This window comes from Perissodus microlepis, chromosome 17 (assembly GCF_051167445.1).
Source record: "Perissodus microlepis isolate ML-2025 ecotype Zambia chromosome 17, ASM5116744v1, whole genome shotgun sequence".
Classification (NCBI taxonomy): Eukaryota; Metazoa; Chordata; class Actinopteri; order Cichliformes; family Cichlidae; genus Perissodus; species Perissodus microlepis.
In genome coordinates this window covers 11,278,897-11,305,969 of record NC_140477.1, presented here as the reverse complement: position 1 = coordinate 11,305,969, position 27,073 = coordinate 11,278,897, and the positions used below count along the sequence as shown (strand labels likewise).

Here is a 27,073-nt window from a genome sequence, read left to right as displayed (position 1 = left end):
TCTGAGGAGTATTAAACCTTAAATGGAGCTGCTTATATACTTAATGCCATGTCTAATAAATCTACTAAGGTAAATTGTCCTTTCAAACTATTTAATTTGTAGAAAGCACACTTATGTCTATAACACAGTTTTGTGTATATTTCCTCGCATATTTTATCTTGAGTGTTTTAGAGGCAGTAGTTAAAGGAAGACTGTTGTACTAGAATGGCAATAAAGCCCCCAGCTATAGCAGAATAACTGGGTTGAGGACCTTGCCAAAGAGTTTTTGTATTCACCTTTTCCTAGTCAGATTTCTGAGCCATTTCTTTTAATGGATTCATAGCTAAATGCCACAAATAAACTAAAATACCAGAAATGCTCTCAAAGTTTTGATTATTGTTATGTAAAAATGTCATTTTAGAGGGATTATTAAGTGGAAATACCGATAATAAGTAAACCAACCCTTTAATCTCAACCTTATCCAAATCCTGCCCATAGTACAAACATCTAATAATACTTTTAGGATTTTAATAGTTAGAGCAGATGGATTTTGACCCATCCTTTAACAATACATTCTGTTTTTCAGGTTCCCTAAAGACCTATAAATTAGTATGAGGTCTTTGAGGTCCACAGAAAGCTAATTTCGGTCTAGACTTAAAAAGTCAATAGTTTTATAATTCCATAATCACACTGCCCAGAGCTGAAGGGTATAAAATTATATGGGTGAATTTCTCTTCCTCCCTAAGGCAAAGCCAACAACTACACAGCATTTTCAAAGCCTCCATCCGACCTCCTTCTCTCTCTATTCAATCATTTCTCCCACTTAGCCCACTCTAGCTTTCTTCTTTAACCCCCACTCCTACTTTAACTTCACTCATCTCTCTTCCATCTTTTCATCCACCCCCCCCCCCCACCCCTTCTTCTTTCTTACTCATGGCTTCATTTAGCTGGTACCACTATCAAGGGAAATTTGCTAGATGGGGGGAGTCAATGGAGTGTAGCATATAGCTAGACATCAGCCTCAGGGAGGGTTTTCTACTGGAATCATCAACAATATTGCATAAGCTACACAATGGTCTAGAGAGAAATAGTAGTACATGGATGGATGGAAGAAATGGGGAGGGATGATGGAGGACTATTAGAGGATGTGGGTGTGAGAAAGTATATGGTGTGGTAAATTAACTTAGATATTGACATTCAAAACACACGCTGAAGATACATTTCTGAACTCGTGCATTAAGGGCATGCATGTGATGCCACTGGTTCTTTTAACTCATCTGATTTAATGACACGTGCTCTGAGCAATGTTGTGTGTAGGAACCAAATACATACGGCTTGAAAGTTTGGGGTAACTCATAACTCGCACTTGTATTCGTTGAATGACCTTGTACAGTAAAAGGAAATATAGCCAAGACATTGACAGACATTTTTAGTAAAATAAACATTTTGTCCTTTAAACTTCATCTTCCTCAAAGAATTGCCCATCTGCAGCAGTCATAGCCTTGCAGACCTTTGGCATTTTGCTGAGGCATTCCAGAGAAATTTGACCCTATGTTTCCCAAAGCGTTTCTCACAAGTTGTATTAGTTTGACAGCTGCTTCTTACATACCATATAATCAAGTTGTCAACATCAATCGGGTTGTGTTCCAGTGACTGTGCAGGCCACACCATAACAGAGCCAACAGCATTTGACTGTTTCCTCTTTAAGCAGTTTGGACCTGTGCTTTGGTTCAGTGTTCATTTCGCTGACCAGTAATTTTCGTCACCGAACTTTTATTTTTTGCCAAAAACAAGACGATAACTAAATAAAATGTAACTGACAATGACGTGTACTGACAAGTTTGTCATCAAATAAAAATTTGATGAAAATTATCCTTGAGGGACGAGAGCCAATCAGAACTGTTCAAAGTAAGTTCAAAATAATTTAGAAAGGTGGGACGAGTTTGGATGCATGCACTTTATGCAATAAGGTTAGATGTGCCTGTTTGATCAGCCCCCGAGAAACGATACAACTTAGAAACAAACGAAATCGAAAACTTGCTGTCAAAGTGACTGCTTTGGTCACTGTCCTCCTGTTTGGAAACTAGCACCCCCCACCCCAAGTCTATGTTTGTTTGACAATCACAATCTTCATCTCCTACTGACCAGTCTCACATGGATTTGTCTTTGCAAGTTTGTCTTAAATTCGCGTCCCAAAGCTGGCATCAAGGAGCCACTTCTTTACTGTTCATGGTAAAACGTGTCTTCTGGATACCACTTTACAAAGCTGCTTGTTGAGTAAGACCAGTAACTCTTTGTTTTCGCAAACAATACACTCTGATGTACTTTTCTTACTTGCTCAGTTGGTTCTCGCTCTGTCTGTTTTTTAAATGCTCTGTTATGAGAGTAGTATACTTCTTCTAAAATCTGACAATTTACTACTTTGATCTTATTTTAAATGGGGGGAAAAAAGCTTTTGTTTCAAAAACAAAGACATTTAAGTGACCCCAGCCTTTTCAGCGGCAGTGTAATTCTGCTTCTTTGTTCAGTGACGCAAATGAATATTATGAACGTAGTGATTACAGACTTCCTGGGAAGAAGGTGAAGGGGAAGTGCAACACGCACAGGCAGAGTGGCATTATTTGATGTGCTTCAAATAATATTCACATAAAAATATCAGGCAGATAATATGTGCAGGAGGACCTTGATGAGTTGAGGCTCATCATTGCCACATGAATCATTATGGTGGCAGCGTGCAGACTTGGAAAACAATGACTGCAGTTGTTTTGTTGCATGTCACACCGTGCCAGTGAATGATGATAGCTGAAGCAATAGAATTTCCCAGTGATATTATTTGTTTTCAAAACATTTTGTCTTCCAAAACCTATTTATGCTAAAAACTCATTACCTTAAGGTGAATACATCACCATGCTCGTATAATTCAATTTGACACAACCTGCTTTTAACTCTGCATTTAGAGTCTAATGCTTTCTGTGTATGCATTGTTTATACTTTTATGACTTGCCTAATAAAATGATCAACTATTATGGCCAATTTCTTTATATTAAATATGTATTTTAAAAAATTTTTTATAAATAAAATATATTAAATATGCTGAATTTTGTCATATTACTGCATAAAGGAGAGCCATAAGATCTGAACAACATAAAACATCCTTGAACGTTTATATCCCTCCTGTGAAGAGTTGGGCAGTTTCTCCTGCATACCTGACCTCCAGATGCAGCACTAGGAGGCAACGGTCTGCAATATCTTGGAAGCCCCTGGACAGGTCGTTGAGGGTCTGGAGAATCTGCTCCCTGCTGCGTTCACTCTCTCCAACCACCTGGCTGTCTGTTGGGATCATAGAGATGTAGGAAGATGAGAACACACGATAGGCATAGAAAAACTCAATTATTGCAAACAGGAGCAGTTGAAGTGAGTAAAAGGACCATTGTAAATGGTTTCTGCATCCTGTGTTACAGCTATTGGAAAGGCTGTGTGCGTACACTCATTTAACAGGTGCATTTTAAAACATAACAAAGGCTCAATTGGGGATGAGTCAAGTATTCAGTTAATGTGATTTAATGTCAAAATTTAAAATATGTGCAAAAAAAATAAATGTATACATTAACAAAGGCACTTGTCTTGCCTTTGTTACTTCATGCTTATTATATTTTGTGGAGATTACTTATAATTTATTATTTTTCAATAAGAACTATTTCTATAACTTTGAACATCACACACTAAACGTCTGCATGCTGGTCGACACACTGCACAGACAAAGGTTAAAACAGGGTTAATCAGGTGAAGATAAACAGTTTTTGAGGCTTTCAATTGTAAAATATGTTTTATTTTGCTCTTAACCAGGTATTATTGATTCACTATTATTGATTCACCCACTAATAGGGAAAACAACAAGTATGATAACCTGTTTAAAGAAGGATAATGTTAAAATAAGAACAGGAGCAAATGAGTTTACTGCACATATTGTATTGGTACTGCAATATATTGTTTTTATTTCATTTTATTGTACTGTGTTGATATTGTATTTGTATTGTTGTTGCAGTGAATTGTATTGTATTTTTACTGTGCTGTCCGTTCCCAGCACTCAAAACAAATCTGAATAAGTACTGTAAGTACTTACAGTGGGTAAATGGGTAACATATATGAGGAGAAATCATGCCATTTTAGCTTATATAGACTAGAAAATAACAACGAACTAATCTGCTCAAAAAATGAAGGGACCACTCAATCAACACATATCACAAGTCAGTTAAACTTCAGGGACATCGATCTGTCCAGTTAGGAAGCATGAACCATTGTGAATCCATCTCAGCTGCTTTGGTGCAAATCAAAGTGACAACAGGTGCACTGGAGAAGCAACAACAAGACAATCCCCAAAAAGGGAATGAATATGCAGGTGGTGGCCACAGACCATTGCTTTCTTCTTATCCCTCCTGACCAGTTTTTCTCTAATTTTGGTTTTTGTCAGTGCCCTGTCACTGCCGGCACCTTCATACCTAGGTCTACTTTGTCTCCCAGCACAGTCTCGAGAATGTGGGTGAAATAGCAGGAGATGTGCTACATGGGTTACATAAGGACAGGTCCATATTTGGCATCAACGCCACAGCAGGACTGGTATCTGCTCCTTTGTACAAGAAGCAACAGGAGGAGCACTGCTAGAACCTTACAAAATGACCTCAAGCAGGCTACTTGTGCATTGTACAGCTAGATTAGTATTAAACTAGAGTGTCACTCTTTTTACAAAGTTTTAAGTTTTGGAATTTGCTGAAAAGTCCTTAAAAGCTAGGGAAAGGCCTGCCAGCCTGTGGTGTTTTTCTTAAACTGCCCTTGAGCTCCCAAACATTGTCCTAAGATTGTTATTAATGTGTTGTTTTGTTATACTCTGCAGTAATAAGCATGTATTCCATTCCATATTGACATTATCAAGTTCTGTAAATAACGTTAGCTCATATGGTACACACATTTGCAAACTCATTAGTTCAGCTTCACACACTTCCTGAGTCCTTCAGCATGTTCCTGTACTTTCTCCCCATTACTTGTGCTGAGGCAGCAAGAGCATGTGTCACTGCACTGCATTGTAAGCCACACAAAAGACCTGAGTGTGTGTGTGTGTGTGTGTGTGTGTGAAAGAGAGAGAACCAGAGAGCATGATGAGTGTATATAAATTCAGCTCAGCATAGATCAATGGCCATAAATTAACAAGGGGAGGAAAAGGAGAGAAATTGGCCCCGTCACTCATATGTAAGTCTATTTGGTCAATGAGGCGAGTGTGTGTGTGTGTGTGTGTGTGTGTGTCCATGAGGGTGTTGGTGTGTGTACAAAGAGTGACTGTTGAGCAGGAGAATGCAGGGGTCCACGATCGATGTGCTGCAGTCAAAACCAGCTCCCTAGTTATTCTTCCTGCCCTTCCGAAGGTCACACATGCATGCAAGCTGGTACACATGCATGCATACACACCGCTAAGAACAAAGAAGTAACAAGTCAAAACTATGCCTGCAATTAAGTGATGATTATTCTTTCTTCTCCTTGACTCTTTTGAATTATACCACCAAAAAAGCCATGTCTACCTTAACTGTGTTCTCACTAGCCTACATATAGAACATGTAAAAACAATCTGCAACTGCAATTTCTTCCTTTCAGAAGACTGCTTAGAAATGTATGTTTCAACACAGCCTGAGCTCTCTTAGACAAGCTTTCTTGTAGTTTCTGTAAGTGTTCTTCAGGAATAACTCTCCAGGCTTCTTGAAGTACATTCAAAGTTATTGTTTGGACTTTGTCCCAGTTTTGCTCTGTTCTTCGTTTTTGCTCTGGGGAGGCCAATCCATGACCGACAGTGTTCCACTGTGTTTTTTTGCACTGGAAGTGTATTTGGCATCACTGTCATGCTGAAAATTGAAGCCACTACCAGTTAGATACTATTACATGAAAATTATTAAAAAATTATTAAAAGCTTTTTGAAATAATCTTGATTCTCTCTCTATACTTAGATCAAAAAAATCTATTTTGCTTTGCATTGGTTGTGCTTTTGTGTCCTCCTAGTCCTCAGTGCACATTTTGTATGCATTGTAGTTACTTTAAATTTATCTCTGAGAAAATGAGAAAGCATTGCTCCAAGCAAACAGCAGTCAGGTATACGCCATGACCGTCCAATCAGAAAAGCAAACACGGTCAGGGCTGTGATGTGACATTGGTGACAGTTGCTCTTATGGCCTGTGTACCTGACATACAGAGATAACAGCTTGGAATTATGTTTCTTATTAAAGGTCTGCAAGTGATGAACGTTCTGGATGTATGAACTAACAGTATGGTTAGTTCAGCTAAAATAATTCTGGTGTACAGCCCCTACAGGCAGTTAATAGCAATAAATAATTATGTAGCATGGTAGACTTCTACTAAAAATGTATTTTTGTTACTTTGTTACTTTTACTTTGAATTGGCCTAAGAAACCAAAACCTGATTTCAGTAAGTGGACTACTTTACACATTAATTATGCTCAACTTTGTTTGTTTGTTTAAATGGCAATCAGCATCAGTGTTACTATATGTAATGACAATAATTTAATATTTAATAATCTATAATATCGAATTGCCCCTCACCCCGCAGGGGATGGTTGTGGGGGGGTCTTGTGGCTTAGATCTTCAGCTGAGAGATACCAATATTAATCTAGCTAAGAGTCAACGGAACAACAAACAAGATTGCTTTTAATGAAAGAAAAACATTGATTTCTCAAGAGAGTAGAGGATATTACATTAATTTATTTCACCTGATTGTGTGAAGCTGATGCTGTTCACACTCCCTGGTCAACTTTGAGATCATTAATAGATACAGAACCCACCATTAAAACACAATACTGTCTCCTAAAATAAAAAAGCACAATTTTAAGACAAAAACGTTTTAAAGCTTCTGCCAAAAGACTTAAATATAGACTAATTTTCTCTGAGTGCGTCTATCTCTTTCTCTCTGTGTAGTTACAGGTGCGAGAGAGCCAAAGCCTTGCACATGCTCTGCCTGTGGGAGTATTTCCCACTAACTGTCTGTATATGTGCAGGAATTGACTCGGAGGCTTGTTTCCTCTCATGTGCATTACGCTCACTCACTCGCTCACTTTTTTGACAGCAGAAAAAAAGGCCTTACTGTGGCACACACTGCTGGAGGTCTCTCTGGGGGGTGTCTGTGAAAAACACACGACCAGAGACACACAAGCGTACGGACACGTACACAAAAACACACTCGGATTCTTGCCACCCCGAGCCTTGCGCTGCTTTGATGATGCGAGGGAGGCGTCGCAGCATGGGGGGCACCATTAGAGTCAGGAACAGACGGGAAAAGGGAGACGACTCATTTGTCCTGACTGACAACTTTCTTGCTCTATTTTTTCTTTTTCTGGTTGTCTTTTCCTCCAACTAAATTCCTCCTATCTCTTATTTATGAGTTCTTGTGTATGCATTATTAAATGTGAAGATATGTATTTGCATGTCATGCATCTACTTATGCGTTCATGTATAGGCATGCGTGCATGTGCTTTGTGCTTATCCAATTATTTTCAAATCTCATCTAAGGAAAACGTCTGTTGCTTGCCATCTGCAAAGGATGAGGGTGGCAGACATTAAGGGAGAAGATCAGTGATGGAATTCACACACAGACACAGAATGCATGCGCCTACATAAACGGACAGTTCATCTTAACACAACCACTTAGACTCACTGCACCCACTGCCAATAAGAGCATAATCAACACATTAAGAAGAGGAATAACAGGACATGATATTTCCTGTGGAACTACACTCACTAAAGAGTTTATGAAAATCATATTTTTTTGTAAATCCACAGCATAGCATAGAAAAGAAAATGGAGTGAGATAAGCAAAGGACAGTATCCTGCAAGATTGGAGTGATGAATGATTCATAAATGACTCCGTAAGAAAGGAGTTATTAATTATTTTGCTGCCTCTGGTATAGGACGAACATCTGCACACTGAGATCTAAACTTCGGTCCAGAGACAGAGATAGAGAAAAGGAGGGGCAGGAGAGAGAGATATAAAATAATGATGGTATTAAAAGATTTTGATGTCTGATGACATCTAATTGTTTCAAATGCTTTTAAAATGAGAAGGAATCAAAAGTTCATGCTTTAAAGTTTTGACAGTAATAGTGAGGAGTGCTGTAATATTGACCAGAATACAATATTAGACTACTTAGCAGTTGGTTGGACTGGGAGAACAGTGGGTTTCCACTAATCAGATGGTGATTCGATCCCTGGCTCCTTCAATCCATCAAATTGTCCTTGGTCAAGATATTGAACACCAAGCAGTGAAGGGTGTGAGTATGTGTGAAATTCAGGAAGCACTGTAAATGTAGCATGTGAGTGAACGGATGAATGTGGCTTATAGTTCAAAGCACTTTGAGTGGTCAATAAGAGTAGAAAGGAGTTATATAAAAATGTAGCCAATTACTGAAAAACATCACCACCATCTCCCACTTAAACTACCCCCCCAGGTCTCTGCAGTGAATAAGAATGTTTTCTCAGTCAAGTTCCCTTGTTAAATGAAGTCAAGAAAAATACTGCTAAAGGGGAAAGACCTGCACTCACCATAGTTAAGCTGAGCCACTGAGATGAGAAGGAGCCTCCTCTTATAGGGAGGCCACATGATTACTGCCTAGAAACCCTGCAGGCTAGATTAGAAAGGTCTGTATCTACGCCTACCTAATGATGTCCAGACTTCCAACATTAAGACACACTTTTGTGCACAACCATATACCGCATTGCTCGGGAAGACTGACCAACAGAAGATTTAACAAGGCTGTCAAATACAGTGGCTCAATTTAGGTATTTTACTTGGGCCTAAGATACAGTGGTCAAACCAATCAGAAGACAGGGAACATCATTTAAAGAGGCTTGTCTTAAACAGAGGACGAACTGAGGGGACAAATAAGAACTATTTTTTAAAAGTCAGTCATGCTAAGCTACTCAAATTGAGTCCAAGAGCAAAAACGTGGAGTCGGAAATTAGCATAACAGGTCTACTTAATAAACCAGGTTAAGAAAAAAAAGTGGTTGGCATTGCTTCTCAGCCGTGTGTGCATGTGTGTGTTGTCAGGTAAATATTGTCAGAATGGATTAGATGGCCAGTGCTGCAACCAGATGGGCGATAAGACCGTTTCTGTGGACACCTCCACAGACAGTCTGTCAACACACATACACACATAGCCCTTATTACCGACACACACATGCAAGCTTACTTCAGACATCTTCTGACACACAGAGATATTCAAAGATGCTTAAATCTGCAAGTATGCGCACTAAATCTAATCTACATCAGGATAAATATGTTACAGGAAAGCATCATTGCCGTAGCTAACTGCAGGGACACTACTGATATGTTAGCCAAGCTTTGTAGTAAAAGGTACAGTTTAACTCTGCATATTTTTAACCATTTTTTCATAGAGCATGCTGTCCATTTGTGTAAACAGGCTCTATTAATAAATATAGGTTGAACAGGGGCTGAGAAGTAGCTTCAGCAGTTCACTATGTAATAATATGCAAATTAGCCATGTGCCTATGTTACTGATGCTAGTTGGTCATGGGGACGTGACTGAAGTGAGCTAGTCTCACGAGATTTCTGGTGGTAATATTCAGGTGAAGAGTGAAATATATGAACATAAATGAGTTTATTTTCATTTTATTTTCAACGAAACAAGCTCTGGACTAATACAGTCGCCCAAAATTGAGGTAATATTGTATATGGGAAGAATTGTTCCGACCTTAATGGCTATGTATGTAATCACACATCCAGTCGAATTAAGCCTCAGTAAAAGCGATGCAAGCAAACCACTGCAGAGATTACTGAGCCGTGGACAAACTCTACCAGATCCTTAGCACTTGGACAAAAAAGAAAAGGAAGAACCTTCACTCTTGCTGGATAAGGAAGAAAGAAGGAAAGACAGATAGAAAGAAAAGCCAAGAAGGAATGAAGCAGGAATGCAAGAAAGAGAAATGAAATAAAGAAAAAGCAAAAACAGGGAGAGGAAAATGAGTTGTTCATACCTGACTGCGTCTGTAATATAAAATCCAATTTGGAGAGGCATAGACGTGAGGCGGGGTGGGGTGGGGGATGAGATAAGGTGGGGTCTTTTTTCCCCTGCTGTACCCTTGTCCCATCTCATACAGTGCACGGCTATGTACACACACGCGCGTGCGCGCGCACACTCACACACAATGCACGCTTACCATCACACACATAGTCCGTCATCAGCTCACCAAACACTAAATAATGAACAATACGGAGGCTGTCCCAGCATGATAAGTGACTGCCCTATCCTTCCCATTAGTGCCACCCGCCAGAATTAATGATAATTATGTCACATCCCTTCCCGTACTTTTATTGAATTCTTATCTATGAATAGACGAAGGAAGCTAGCGTCAGACTGAGAGGGAAGGGAAGATACTGCACTAACAAAGTTGAGTCTAAATAAGAATATTTCTCATTTAATTACTTTATTTCTAAAAGAAAAAGATGCGATATGGAAGGGCAAAATAAGTGCAAGTTCAATGAGCAATCAGAGGACTGAAGCCAGGGAGTTGTGACAATGGCTGATAAAGGTTGAAGCCCTCTCTATGCCTACAAGTAAGGTGAATAATTTACCTCAGCTCTGCCGGAAGCCCCAAGATACCACAGTGAACACAGCTTAGTTTCTCAGAAGTACTGCAACACAATAACTGGAAATGTGAAGGCTATAAAAGGTGACAAAAGATCTAGATACTTTTAATCTTAAAATGTGGTTATTATGTTGTTTAATTTCAGTCAGCATAACAGATAAATAAATCCTTAGTAACAATAAAATCAATAAAATGGATATCAAATATGCAGTTGTCTTATTTTTTTCTGGAAATTAAACAGCTTTTATACAAAGGGAATTTTTCATCTCCTCGAGACTGATAATAATATTACACCAATCAAACTCAACAAGTGCAGCTTGATGACATCTTTAATAATGTTACTACTGCTTGAGGCTGACAATGTAAAGTCTGGAGTCTGTTTATGATTTAGGGAAAAGCTTTTATGCAAATTTAATGCACATTTATTGTATAAACACTTCATAGGAAACACCAGATCAATGCAGTTCAGGGCCCCTGTTTGTTGTCAAACAGCCTGACATCTTTTTTGGTGTGGATTCCACTGGATGCTAAAAACATTCCTTTGAGATATTAATCCATGCTGACATTCTTGTACTGCAAGATTTTTTGCTGCACATCAATACATCAATATGGAAGGGAATTTTGCTGGATACTGTGATGTAATGGGGAGGCCACTGAATCCACTGTACTCACTGTAATGTTCCTAAAACCAGTTAGACATGGCAGACATTATCAATTTGAAAGTAGTCATTAAAAGATGGTAAACTGCAGCCATCAAGACCCTGAAGCGCCACGGGAAAAAATCCACGTATTCGTATACTGCTGCACTCAGCATGGCCTGTTGACACATGGCAAGCTGTGTCCATGGATTCAAGCTGTTGATGCCAAACTGTGACCCTACTGGGCTATTTGCATCCCTCAGCACAAATCAAGATACAGACCAAGCTATGCTTTTGTGTGTGCCCTGAGCAGACTTGTTCTTGACTGACAGAACTGGAAGCCATTGTAATCGCTTTAAAGTGAGATCTGCTGTGCATTGTGAGAAGATGGCCTACCCTTTCTGTATATTTGCCTCTGACCTCTCTCTTCAACAACGCATTTCTATTTGCTAATTTCTGTCTGCTTTTTTGCACCAAGCAGCCCATTTGTCACTGTTAGTTCTTTTTCAATGTTTAAAGTGTTTAATAACTAAAACTCCTGACTGGAATATGCAGGATTTCTATGATTTAGACTTCTGTTCCACTACTGCCTAAGTGGGTAATTGCATGAACAAGCAGGTGTTCAGGTATTTCTAAAGTGGGAGTACTAATGGGACCACTAACTCGCTGACTGCCATTAAATGTTGCTAACAAAAAAAGATTTGGACTTGAAGAGGAATATTATAAGATGCTAGAATTTAATCTTGGCGATTAAACATTGACATGCGACAACAGGGATTAGAAAAAAACACAACTAATGATAAGTGATAAATAAGATCTACATAAAATCTTTGCTGGATGGAAACACACACACAGACTCTTCATTCTTTTATCAGTGATTAATGATACAAAAGTGATGACTGAGCAGGGAATGTAGGAAATGCTTTCATGAGTCCTGATTAGGCCAGGCGTTTATGCGCCCACACTTGCAGAAGCACAACCAAAGATAATGAGTGTGTGTGTAAAGTGGTCTTTGACAACTCCAGTAGGGAAGGTAATGAGTGTGTGATAATACACTCAAACAAGAATTTAATGAGGCACAGGTACGAAGTGTTGCTACAAAAGCACAGAATGCAAAGATGAGGAAAATTCATCTATCTCTGATTGTGATCCTACTGTACATAAACCATCCAGACAATGTGTTCAATCTCTATGCATTCTGATCAATAAATACCTAATAACCCAAGGCACTGGAGGCAGCATCTTTAGGAATACAAACCGGTGTTTTAATTTAGCACCGTACTGCAATATATCAAACATCAAAGGGTGTGTAATGACAAAGATGCATGTTTAGAGTGCTTGTATAGTTATTTCTATACTAAGCCTTTACATAATCATATTTCAATTTCAGGAAAAAACTAAAGATAAATACAGAGACACTCCATGTCCTTTCATATAATATGGCTTCTTTAATTTTTTTTCAAGGTCAACATTGATCTTGAGTGCTAACAATGAAGATCAAGGTCAAATGTTTTGCCAACCTTTGAACTCGTATCTTCCAAGGCCCAGTATATTTGTTGTGAAGTAAATATTGTGCAGCACATCCACTTAATATATGTTTGCCCCACCCTAAAAGCCCAGATTCACTCCCTGTGGTATGTTTGGTTCAGTTCAAATTCACTTATTTATTTTATTTATATTAATTTCTTGACATATAATTACAGTTTTAGTGACTTTTTGTAAAGTTCAACAAATCCACTCGTTTCTAATTTAATTATGTTAAATCATTATCTATATCATTATCTCAGCACTGACCAAAAATCATTTGGATTCTGATATTTGCCATAAATTGAACAGCCTTGGGGAGAAGGGTTCAGCATAAACGACCCAAACTGTGGTCGCCCGCCATTATGTGCTGACACACAGTGCATCGAAAAGTCAAAGCGACAATCTCTGCCAGAACTGGCGCGTTGTGACAAACAAAATGAAAATCAAGTTAGAAGGGGGCAGGCCCGACACATCAGAGAACATCCAGTAGACACTGGATCCACACAGACATGGGCCAAACAGCTGCAGGTAAGATTAGGCAAATTCAAATCTGGTCCAGTTTCCAAAACTGTTTAATTACACCTCATATATTCAGGTTTTTCTTAAAAAGTGCTATAGTTAAAGTTTGGAGCAATGAGAGCCTTTTTATCAGTTTCAAGTAAAATAAATGAAAAAAACAAAAAAACAAACTGTAGAAAGGAAACTGACAGAAAAGATCATCTTACTTTTGGTCAAATGCAACCGTTCCACAAGCAAAACTCATGTATTAAAGAAAAAAACAGAGTTTTGCAGAAAGAGCAGCAAACAGCAACAGATGTCTGCGTTGGCGTCATCGTACTAGATGTAGGTGGAAATTTCACTGCATATGTCTCTGTTTGTGTCAAAAATATCATTGTGCTAGCTTCGTTTTATTTCATCAAAAAAAAATAACACCTTCACAGATATCGACTGTCATTATGATGTGCAGGTTTTACTTTGTTTGGAAGAAATACACTTATTCAAGGAAGTTCACAACTAAGTCTGTTGTTTACTTCACATTTACACAACTTACTGGATACGTGAGGCAGTGTGACGAAGAACGTCTTGAGGCGACAGGCAAGCCATTCCATGCTCTCGTGAAGGTTGGCCAGTGCCTTGAGGTCACTGACATCACGCAGGATCTCATTCTGTGGGATTAACTTGTCTCCGAGGTTCCCAGTCAGCACCTCTGACTCCTTAGCAAAAGCAGCCCTGAATGATGGATGGGGTGAGGGATGTAAGTGTATGGTTAGAATGACAGGCACATTATATTTTTGGCAAAAGAAAAACACAATTTAACCATCAATCAAGTGGCAAATACCCATTTAAAATAAAATAAAAAATAGCTGGTATTAAAAAAAAGTCGTGAAAGCATTGACGTAGCTCAGAGGCGACTTTGTGAAAGGCACTTTAATCGGTCCACAGTGTTGCATTCTTTGGAGGAATTTATCAGTGATTGGGTTCCTGGTTGGACTCAAAATGTCTGGTTTGCAGACACTGAGTGGATTTTTTTAAAAGCAATAATAGAAGTAAATTTTTTAAAGTAATAAAATAATGGATTGTCGAACAGAATGGATGTGCACACGTCTCCTCTGTGTGTTAATGCGTTCAACTGAAAATAGCTCAAATTTTATAATAATCTTATGCTTATGTGCTCAGTATCTCGGGGTTCAATTATTGCTTTGACCTTTACAGTGACTCACACACAAGGGAAATAAGAAGGGCTGAAAGCTGGATGGATACAGAGATAAACACAGAAGGAGTGGAGGGGAAAACTGTGAGCAATTTTATGAGTGCGGATACTTAAAAAAAGGAAAGAAGTTTCCACTAGCTCAACAGTTGGTGGGAGAGAAAAACAGGTGACGGAAAACATTTAGAAAAAGAAGCCAAACACAAGGCAGAGATTTACAAAGTGGCCAAAACAAACACGCAGAGATGCATTTGGTGTTCAAGCACTTGTGGTTGCAGAAGCATAGGGTGAGACCTGGGAAGCTGGATAACTTAAAATCAAAACTGTACTGCTGCAAACACACGACATGTCAGCTAGCCTCCAGAGTCACCAGGATACCCGCAAGATCAAGATTCTTTGAACAACAGATGGGTAAAATAAACAAAACCCACAAGCTCATGCGTTCTCACTCGGGCACAGGCATGTGTGGCTTATTAATGAGGCTTTATTAAAGCACTGGGCTGAGAGTCGTGCAGAAGCTAATCCCCTTTCATAGTGATGAAAACATCTACGGCTCTCAAATCAAACAGCCTTATGGTCTCCCTCTTGCTATCTCAGTGTTCTCTGCGCGTGTGTGTGTGACTAAGAAAAGGGAGTGTGTGAGAGAGGAAGAGAGTGCACACAACAGATTGACTTTCTCTGGCCGCATAACCAATTTATTTATTTACTTTACTCTTCCGCTCCGATGAGCTCCAGTGTTCCCTGAAGAGGGTGCACATTCAAAGGCAATTTCGATAAGACTGACCCCCCCCCATTCCCTGCCTCTGTCTGCTCTCCTTATATTTTCCTATTTTGTTCTTCCCTCGTTTCCTCACTTCCTCCAGATAAAGGGCGTTTAAAAGAGCAATCATGACTTCTTTTACAGGCGCATCTTAGTCAACAAGAGGGGGGTTCAAAACATATGTGAACAAAGACGCAAAAATGGGAGGGAGGGATTAAGTGCGTGATTGCTCAAGTGTGGTTGTGTACATCCACGTCTGATTCTGTCTGTGTATCTACTGTCAATGTGAGTATGTGCTTTTCCACGTGTGCTTACATTATTTAATTCTACACATACATAACGCATATGAATGAGCATGTGTACATGTGCATACTGTTACTGTGCATAATTTGTACCTGGTGAAGTCTTCTTCATCCTCTCTCTTCTGTCGGGTCTGTCTGGGCTGGGCCATATTTGCCCAGTTAGGGAGGGACTGGAGCAAACGACTGATGTCTTCATCTTTAGCCCAGGAAGCACTGATGGTCAGCTTTTCCTCACACTGGACGATGCCCCTGAGGGAAAACAGACATAATAATGCAAACTTAGGCAAGAAATAATTTGTAAAAAGGTGTTTTTAAGTTCTTGCTCCTAAAATAGAAACACGTTGTTAATAATATTGGAAGAATATCAAGAAACTAGTTTCATTTTTTTTTTCATCTTACCAACAGATAAAGAACTTAGTGTAAAATATTGAATGAGATTTGCAGTTAAAAGGCATATGATGTCATACTACATTATTATTAGTTTTCAATTATAACAACAGTGTAACAATACAGTGATTTGGATTTACTGCACTGAACTGTCACTGTGTGTGTATTAGCATTATTAAATAGCCGATAATGTGGACATTCAATTTTTAACTTTCTGAGTTAATGGTTTTTAATTTTTGGGCATATCCCTCTGCGAGCGTCTTCTTCACTAATAGTTTGTTAACTTTACTCTTATTCATCTTATAAGGGCCAATGTGAAGAATCACAAAATTGTGACTCATCAGTCACACAGGCTGGGGTATCAATTCAAGCGCCTGCATATTTTAATTAAAATATAGATTTTTCGGACTACAAACCGCTAAATCAATATTTTGATCCTACCTCTAGCTTTAAAAAAACTCCAGTATAATTTTTTTTGCTGTGCATGAGCCATACAGCAAGTACAGCTAAATAATATCTGTTTAGTACTAACAAACAGAACATGAGCTAATCAGAGAGTTGTGAATGTGATTTACGACCATCTTTACTGACATATAAAATAAAATTACAGCAGCCGTGAATTGGCTTGAGGACAATCTGTGGCAGAGTGCCAGTATGTATTTGCTTTGTTTGCCTGTGCCTATGTTGGAGAAACTGCTTAGTTCTGCAATTATTACTAATACCCCAAGCACTCCGGGGTATCACATTCACATCTGCAACCACACACATAAGTGGGGCTGTGGGAGACAGAGACCTGTTCAGCAACATAAACACACACACTTTATCACACGGAGGCCCCAGTGAGACTGAGGCTGACCTGTGACAGGGTCCAGATGGACTCCCAGCAGTCTGTCAGTCCTTTCTTGTGTCTCCTGCCCTGCTTATCACCCCCTCCATATCCTCTAGTCCTCTCTTTTCCTAGCCAGGTGTTACATGGTACCAGAGGCCACAGATGAACAGCTTTTCACAGCACTGTGTCTGTGTGTGTGATTGTAAGAAAACGCAATAACTGAATTTCTAAAACAATGTATAAATCAAACCATAATAATTAACCTTATATTTTAGCTTCCTGCCAGCCTTCTCTGTGTTTTTTACCTGTAGGCTGTGTTGCAGATTTCTTTGTACTCTTTGAGCTTGTCGCAGACCATCTCAAGGAACTGGTTGGAGTAGGCACTCAGGTCCTGCATCAGGCTCATCAGATCCTGGATGGCCTTTTCCACCACCACTGTGCTCTAAATGGAAAGAAAAACTGTTTTAGCGGTTTTTTTTTTATTCTAAACATAAAATCTCTGACTTCAGCTTTAAGAAAAAACAAACGAAATTCAGTAATAAACAAAAAGGGTAAAGGTAGACTAACATTTATGTAGATGTCACTTCACATCAGGTCTGTTGGAGTAGCAATGTAATTGGAGTAATCCAAATTCCCTTGCTTTGCCCTCACCTGAGGCTGGACTGACGACTAAAGCAGGGAACCTTGTCAGAAGTCTTAAGACTATTAGTGAAATGTTTGATTCTTTGTATGTAAGTGCATCAGCGTGAGTGCACATATTTTTGTGCGTGTGTGTTTTGAACTTCTGTGTTGTGTGCTCTCAGGCTTAAAGTGAGTGTGCGAATTTGTCACAGTGCACCCATCACCAGGAGCCACGGCAGGGCTGTGACAGCAGCCATTACAGATTAGCCACTCCTGCGTGACTAATAGCTGGCCCGGGAACAGCAGAGCAGCTTCATATCCCCAGACACAATCACACTTACACACATCAAGCAAACTTTTTCAAAACACACACCTTTGAGCAATTTGAGAGCTGTTAAATAAGATTACAACTCTGTATGTTCCAGTTTGCTGCTCCCAGCACTTAACCAATCCTAGCCTACATCTGTAATAATAGTGATAACTCACTATTAGTCTGGTGATAGCCTTGCTGCAGCCACTCTGAAACTACAAGAGTAGCACAGTGAAGTGCAGAATAATCCCCTGCGACCATTTACAGAAAGCCAATCTTACACAAATGATTTCTATTTCTCTTCGTATCCCTTCTCTGACTATGTGAATTTCATACGAAGTTTCAAGTGAAGGTGCGAAATAGAAAACTTACATTTTTTTTGCAAAAAACTAATAAAATGAAAAATGACTTGCGTTACTCAAGGTACAAACAGCTGCAAGAGTAGTATAGCACCTTGTTTTTTAGTGCTGTCTACCAAAATGTCATATACAAGCAGACAGCATATTCCAAAGTCAACATTTATTTACTATGACCTTAAATGTAGCACTGTGTGAAAGTCTCAAGCCATCCATCTGTTCTTCATATTTTACTAGGAAAATGGAAAATAGGTGGAAGGATGCATTAAAACATCCAAACACACATGGAAATACAGTAAAAAAAAAAAAAAAAAAAAAAAAGGCAAAAAAAAAAAAATTTGATCTGACCACCTTTATTCTTCAATACTGTTTGAAATCTTTTAGGCAAGCTTTCTTGTAGTTTCTTTAAGTAGTATTCAGGAATAGTTCTCCAGGCTTCTTGAAGGATATTTTAAAGCTCTTTGGATGTTTGCTGCCTTTTGTTGCATTCACTGTCAAGATAATCCCACACTGCTTGAACTGATGCCCAGGATCTGGGGAGGCCAATCCATGACTGATAGTCTTGCATTGTATGTCTTTACTTTTATACTTGGCACCATCTCATGCTAAAACAAGTAGCCACTGCCAGTCAGAAGCCTTCCAGATGGTACTGCATGGTTAGTTTTAAGTAGCTGTCTTAAAAACAACAAACAAGAAAAACATTCCTTTGAAAATGATCGGGTAAAAAGACTTGACTGATAATGAGTAAAAAACAGCCACTGCCCAAAGAAAACATTTACAAAACCTCCAGAAAGCCGGGAGAACTACTGCTCAACTATTACTTGGAAGTAAGATATAAAGAAATGAGTGGTGGCTCAAGACGTTTACACAGTACTGTATGCAAATAAGCTATGGTATCAATGAGCGTCTTGGATCTCAAAGATGTAATTACCATGTACAAGTATTATATCTACTATTCTACCATTTGTAATACATTAAAAAAATAAGGTTCCATTACATTCGAGGTCACTAACTATCTGGTATGACTAAGTGGCTGCTAGACTAAAGGGGGCAGTAGTGACTATAATTGATCATCAAAAAAAAAAAAAAAAAAGAAGAAAGAACCCCTGATGTGATAAAATGATATTAATATTAATAGCTCTTTCTCTGTTCAGTTTCCCCTTCGCTCATTCTGTCACATGCAGACGAGCATGCGCATGCACACACACAAACAGCAGCTACTCCAATGAGGGAGGTAATGATCCATAGCACTGCCCATACCCATGGAGTGCTAACCAAGGTCTCATCTCTGCCAAGGGAGCACCCTTTACTGTCCATGCCTGATTCCCTGTCAGCCTGCCAGGGTAGAAGGAATTACACAGACCCTGCAGGAGAGGAGGCTGGTAGTGTAGTTCAGGCAGCCGCTACCTTCCTTCCATTGTGTAGGCTGCTAGTACTGTAAACTGGATTATATAAGAAGATGAAAAAAGTAATTTCATCATTGCTACTTTCTGTTACAGTGACATGTCGATAATGTTGTCATAATAAAAAAAATTTTGCATTCTCCAGGGTTCTGGTTGTAAGGTCAGCTGTATGGTAAGGTCAGCTAAACTTAAACAAGTCAGTACTTTCATAATAATTAGTCATTTGGATTTAATTAGTTCATAAAAACAAAGATTTTTTTCTGTAAACATAGGCTGCTGCTGTAGCAAGACCTATTAATTGTTAAAAGACAAGTGCCAGTATGACTGTGATAAAAATTAAACATGGCTTGCATGCTCATCATAAGGTTCTATATTCTCAAGTGATGATCAGTTGATATAAAAGTGCAGTGTTCCAGCAAATGCAACATAACAGAAAAAAAACCCCACAGATTAATATTAACGTCTTTGAGCAAGTACAAAAAAATTGCATTAATGTAAACTTAAGGGAAAAAGTTAAACAAAGTGAGGAAAAGGTACAATTTTGGTTTAGAAATCTGATATTCTCAACAAGTTCTTGTGCAGCCATAATCATAACGATATCCTGTTCCTGATTTAAGGACAAAGAGCTGAAGAGCAGGCCAAGTCGGTGAATGGAGAAGAGTAAACAATGGATACCCGATCCATTACTCCTGCTCTAACAAATGCTCTTGCACTCAGCTCCCTTGTCTAATTTGCTCATTTAACACAGCCATTTGTCTTAGGCAGCAGCAATCATTAAAAAGTAATCAAGGGACAGATTGAGAAAGGGAGGGCTTAGATGGAGAGAGTAAGAGTGGTAGGGGAAAGCCAGTTCTGCTACATATCCTCCATCTTACTTGACTATTACACAGGAGTAGACATGCTTCTCAATCTATGTCTATCTTACGCTGTCCCTCTGTGTAATGATTCAAGCTTAAAGGTCAACATGATGTGGTATCGAGTAAAAAAACAAACAAAAAAAACAACCCACCCATATTTCTTGTGCAATTCTACTTCCTAGTATTTTATTACTAAAGCTGCACATGGTTGCACTGTGTCGCTACTCGTTTTACATCATTACTAGATAAACACAGTCATCACAGAAAATTAGACTTGGGTTGTGCAAATGGATCTTGAATTTGCTGGGGTAAACTGCTGTTTGGAAATGAAGGCCACGGCTATAGTGGTTTAATGAAGGCAGAGCTAGCACTCAGATTGGCGCCTCAGCGGTAAAATCTCTCAATGCATGGTCATCACAACAGAAACCACCCTCAAAGTAGTCGTTTCCTTTAGTGGAGAGAGTAAAAAGAGCACAGCACAGGGAATGTCATTACTACAGTAAGAAAACAGGGATGCAATCACTAAACTCCCTACGCTAGCCGAATTTGTTTTACTAAACGTGTCATCAGGTTTTAAAAAAATTTAAGGTAGAAGGAATAAGAAGATTTTATTTACTGAAGCTCACTAGGAAAATCCAATAACAGGCTGTGGCTAAATAACAGCTTCATGAGATTTCTCTACTGTGTTTTCGGAGATGACTGTGAGAAGAGAAAGCGAGAGATGAGGGCCTCAGGTTTGAATCGGAAACGGATCATGGATTTACCCCATTAAAATAGGGGGTACCCCTTGAGGTTGTGCAGAGGTCAGAGTGTTTAACCTTATGTTCTCTGACATTTCACTCATGCTCTAACCCAAAACCACTCACTCGTGTAATGCCTCTCCCATCCCATTCATGTCTGACCACGGATTGATAAAATAACACACCCTCAGCAGCGCGTGCATCCATCCAACCACACACACACCCACACACCAAATGGGACACATAGAAAGATAACCCCTGGCTGCCCCCCTTTCCCCCCAACAAAGGCTGTTCTCCTCTCCTGGGTAAAGAAGAACTGGGCATGAGTGGGACATTGTCTTGACAGATCATTCATCAACGTCACAGGAGAGTCCGTCTCTGAAGACTCCCCTGACACGCACCGGATGGGTCTCATGGTTGTGCCTGCTTAACTTCAACACATGCTGCTTCTAATGTGTATGCATGTAAATGAGTGTGTAGTTTGTAATTGAGTTTGTTTAAGCTTAAAAAGTCAAGCTTAAACAGGGGCACAATGCCAGGTGTGTGAATAACGTCTTTTTTCTAAATTAGTTTGTGCCACAAGCCAGTGTACCTCTAGTGCCAGTCCTAAGCCTGGATAAATGGCCAGGAAGGGCATTTGCCACAAATTTGTGGCCAAACCAAACAAGTGAATAATATAAAACAAGATTTCCATAATGAAAAGGTCAGGGCCCAGATTAACAATGGCCCCTACTGGTGTTGTTAGCCAACAGAGTGACGGTGGAAACGGTGACGGTGTGCTACTTTTGGCCAGAGACAAAGGAAGAGGAGAACGTATATGAGAGGACAGCATGAGAAAAGGAGAAGATATGTACAGGGGTGCTAGAGGGTTGTGACTGAAGATTATGCTAGGGATAGGCTGTGATGGAGGCAGAGGATCTGCCATGGCGACCACTAAAGAGAGCAGCTTAAATCATACCAAGAAGACCACCTTTGTGATTTACTGTTGCTTGTTATATAAAAAAATTACTTTACAATGCCAACACTCAAGGACTTCAAACATTTTGTATATACTTCCCACTTATCATATACACATAAAAACATGTGAAAAAGAAAGCTGTCCCTGGACTCGCATGATCTGATATCGTCGTGTTGGTGTTGTTCCCAGATCAACATAGTAAATGTTGTTCCAGGATCAACATTGCAAGTGATCAATCAGAATGTTGTGACGTCATACTTTTGCGACTTCGGGAAAAAACGCCGTAAAACAAAAAACTGTACTTAAGCTGCGAGAAACCGCCTCTGTCCGCCGATCAACGGACCCTAACCCTAACCCTTTAATAAACGCTAAGCAGAACTGATATTGTCCTTGCAACATTGGAATTTCATAAATGCACGAATGGCTTGGCGCGCCAAAGAATAACGTCACAACAATGTGATTTGTCACTTGCAATGTTGATCCTGGAACAACATTTACTATGTTGTTCCAGGAACAACACCAACACGACGATATCAGATCATCCCCCTGGACTGTGAAAAATTACTATACTCTGGCTGCTTTCGTAGGAGGGATAAGTAGCATCCAGGTGTTGCTAATCAATTGCACTAAAGAACAGCCAAGTATGAGCAACCTCTATAAAAGCCGAAGTTTGGAGCATTCAGGTGTGTTGTAACACAGTCTTCCAAGTGGATGTTCCAGCAAAGTCAGGCTGTGCAATGCACAGAGAAATTGCAAAACAGCCAAGAGCTACATCACAAACACTATAGGCCTCAGTTAATATGTTAAATGTTTATGTTAGAAAAAGACTGAAGAGGTATGACTTGTTTATTGCAGGAGAAAACTTCTTCTCTCTAAAACAGACAATGAAATGTCCTTTGGACAGATGACACCAAAGTGTTGATGTCTGACAATGCACAGCACCACCTTTGGCGAAAACCAAACAAAGCATATGGGCTCAAATGCTTCATACAAACTGTCAAGGATGGTGGTGGGATGTTGATGATTTGGGTTTATTTTGCAGCCGGAGGACCTGGGCACCTTGCAGCCACTGAGTCGACCATGAACTCCTCTTTGTACCAAAATATTCTAGAGTCAAATATGAAGCAATCTGTTCAACAGCTAAACCTTGGCATAAATTGGGTCATGCAACAATGATCCCAAGCACAGCAGCAAATCTTCAATAGAATGGCTGAAAAAGAAAAGAATCAAGGTGTTGCAAAGGCCCAGTCAAAGTCCAGACCACAAACTCTCTTAGAATCTCTTTGTGGTGAGATTCTAAGAGAGCTGTGCATAAATGAATGTCTGCAAACCTCAATAAAGACAGTATTTCAAAGATGAGTGGACTAAAATTCTTCCACAACAGTATGCGAGACTGATACAGTTGTACAGAAAACAATTACTTCAAGTTATTGCAACTAAAGGTGGTTCTGAAAGCTGCTGAATCATGGCGTCTTTTTATGTTTTTCACACGACTGCCAAAAACTGTGAAAACTGTCTTTTTCTGACGATTATACAAACAGACATGAACTCCCTCCATCAAATATAATTAAGTACAAGCAATCACTCCTCTAATGGACTGTATATACACAAAACAAAGAAACTAACTAATCTGGAAGATTTTGAGAGAACTGTGAAACGTAAGATGTACTTGGGAGATAAAAAAAAAAGGTGTGAAATGCATTGTTTTTTATTGATGTCACAGCTTTTTCAAAAGCAAATATTCTGCAAATTCTTTATGAAGTTTTGAAAGCAGCTTTGAGATTGATTGATCTATTTCCACAACTGATTTCACTTATTCAGCGTGAATCTTTTCATAACCTTTGAGTAAACATAATTGTGTTTACCTTTCATCTAAAACGGTAACATAACGAACACTCAGTTACTCCAGATGAAATCTTTGAAAATGGCAAAACAGATGTAGTTTTGAGTGCCATCGAATGAAATGCCAACATTGTAGAGCCGTTGGTAAAATCAGCTCATCATCAAAATTATGAAAATTAAATCACATATTTATGTGAGGCTGGATATTTTTAAAATGAGAAATGGAAAATAACGGATTTAACTATGATGGTCACAGTAAGGCGTAATAAGCTACTATAAAATAAATGCTTGTACACAACCTGCGGGTGGACAAATTGAGTTATTAAAAGAATGTATCTTTCCCTCCACCACCACAATCATGACTTTTAATACAAACACTGCATTAAGCTTCACAAGTGTTTTAATTGAGAGATGAGGAGCAATATCACACTTGAATGATTACAGATGGGCTTCTACACTACACACACCCTATTTACGCCCACACACAAACACAAATGCAGGGTAAAATATGGAGCTTCTGCACATACTAATCCTGGGAATCACTCTGGAGTTCAAATGTGCCATTTGAATCTCCACTGTGACCCCAAACTCCATTCTAGTAATCACCCCATAATCCCCCAGTTTTTTTGGTGTGTGTGTTTTTGTTCCCCCAACCACCTTCTCACATATTGGCAAACACCACGAATTATTTATCACAACAACTTGATTTACATGTCGGTGAATGAAAGTTATATTTTATAATGCAGTTGAATGCTTTATGTTGGGGGAATGCATGTGTTTTCTGTGTAGCATTAGGTCTACATGTAAAAACATAAACAATACTCACAAAACACAAAGATTTTCATTTGCAGATTCAGAGGACCAAACTTGCTTTTAAAATTTCAAGCAAAACCTTCTATCAGGAGCCTTCAGCCTGTTTTCTTTAAAACCAGAGGGCATGTCTGTGGTTGAGCTGACATTTTAACTTCTCCTTCTGTAACTGACTCAGTCCAAAGGCAAAGATTATGTCTTGTTACACACAGAAACTCTGTGGAAGCAGTGCGTGGTGTGAACATGCACTACCCAGGGCTGTTCAAGGTGTTTTCTTGGCTTATTTAAAGGCTCTCTCTAATACACCACACAATTCTTTTTAATAATATATAACTATTATAGTTGTGCGAAAATATATTTTAAAAAATACTACCAAAAAAAGTACAGCTGTGTCACATATCAATGGCAGTGGCAGGTTATTGGCCCAGGGCAGCTGGGTGTGAGCCTCAGGAGTACATGTGTTTGGTGTGAGATAACCAGACAAAGGTGGGTGGCAGGTATTGTTAGACCTTCAGCAGTGAGGAAGGAGGAAGAAGAGAAATAAGCCTCTGAGGTGAACAAACTCAGAAGGAAGTCATAGTGTTCATTTTGTGGAAAAATAAAAAGAAACTTCTGCACTAATTAAATATTAAAAATAGACTGAAGGTGCTACTACCAAGATGAGAACATAAGATCACACAATCTCTAGGGAGCACCACGTAGACTTAGTGATTACAACTTTGTGTCTCTTGGTCGAGGAGGAAAAAAAAAAAGATTGAAGGGACTAATTTTAAGCAAAGACAAAAGTGCTGCGGGTAAGAATGGTAAGGTGCTTTATTTCTTGATAATTCTTAATAGCTGTAAAACTGTCAACCGGATGCTTGGCCACAATCGCTTTCATGACAGATAATGTAGCAGAGGGTTCCAAGCAACAGTCAGGAGAAAATGTTGGGAAATGGGAAAGCATTTATATTATTTATTTCTCTGTGAAAATGCCTATTTTGGTCAAATAAAAATGGTTGTTGAGCATTTTCCCCTGACAAACTTTTTACTAATAAATGTGGGACTGTCTGATGGTTTTGCTTCTGGTGAAGATGGTTGTGTTTGTTCATCTCCCAGTGTGCTGAGGCAGTAAATGAGTGTGTGCATCTACTGTTCATGTGTGTATACCAACTACCCTAATACCCCCCTTCCTGTTACCTCCCACCCCCACTTGTGCCACAATCACAGGGCACGGCTGATGCAGCTAACAGGTGTATTGTGTTGTGATTGCTGTATCTGTTGATGGGAACGGGGAGCTGAGAGTCTCCTTAATAAAGAGAATCCCACCACCACCAGCACCACCATCTCCACTGTCTATGTGTGTGCGCAAGGGTGCAATTGGGGTTGGGGGTGAGGTGGAAAGCAGGGAGCCAATCAACAAGAAGCGATCAACCCTCCACAAATAAACATTGCCTACACACATAATCGCAAATAAAAAGGTCAGTGTCATTACAGTTACTGGAGGTGGAAGCGTGTGTGCATGCACAATTAACACGTGTATGTGTCTGCATGCGTGCCTGCTTCCAACCTTCTCTCTCTCACAAAGCTACATGTAAATATGAAATCTAAAAGGTCAACATCATTAGCAGTCCATTGGCCGCTGAACACATCCGCAATACCATGAGCGCTCTGGCAGCTGATGGCGAGTGAATGAAATCAGTCTTCATCTGGCTCAAGAACAAGTTACGTTTGTAGACAAACACCCAAAAAATGCAAATAGGTTCACATATGAATAACAAATGCACAGACAATTACTCCATTAACATGCAGATACAAAAGGACTAGTTAGCGGCTATTGTGCGCAGACACTGGGGACCAAGCTGAATGATACTTAGCTGGAAAGAGAGGGCTGATGTGTACTGTAATTATGGCTCTGATGTGGTCTTGACTAATGAAGTAAACAAGCTCACTACAAACAATTCATCTGCACTCACAGACCCACTAAGAAACACAAGCGCACCAAGTGGCCAGCCAGGTGGCTCAACATCATGGTCTTCAGGGCCTGGGAAATGTGGTCTGGTGGGTTGGTCTCATTGCAGTTGTGTGTCCCCGCATGTGCGCACTGTGTATTCTTGTATGTTAGGACGTCACAAAGTGAGTGTGTAAAGGGGACACTAGGGGGGTTCTACCAAGATTAATGGAGCCAATCTCCACAGCTATCCAGCAGAGTGACCATACCCTCCCTATCCTGTTTTGCTCTTCTATTCTATTCCCCATCTCTCCCTCCGTCTATACTCCTTTCCCTCGATCTAACTCTAATTAAATGAATCAATCAGTGGCAACACTCTGGACAGATAGCATCACACTGCTGCGGCTACCGGCGTGTATGTTTGTGTGTTGCTTTACAGTTGCTGTTTAGACCCTGCAA

At 39.5% G+C, this 27,073-nt stretch overlaps 1 protein-coding gene across 1 annotated transcript in view; it reads right to left on the bottom strand.

Moving 5' to 3' along the window:
- Positions 1–27,073, bottom strand: part of exoc4 (exocyst complex component 4) — a 137,276-nt gene that overhangs the window by 20,738 nt on the left and 89,465 nt on the right. The window contains exons 14-17 of the mRNA XM_084909824.1: positions 17,093–17,229; positions 15,665–15,820; positions 13,853–14,031; positions 3,186–3,309 (exon numbers count right to left, since the gene is read on the bottom strand). Coding sequence (XP_084765950.1) covers positions 3,186–3,309; positions 13,853–14,031; positions 15,665–15,820; positions 17,093–17,229 — 596 coding nt within the window. The remainder of the gene's footprint in view (positions 1–3,185; positions 3,310–13,852; positions 14,032–15,664; positions 15,821–17,092; positions 17,230–27,073) is intronic.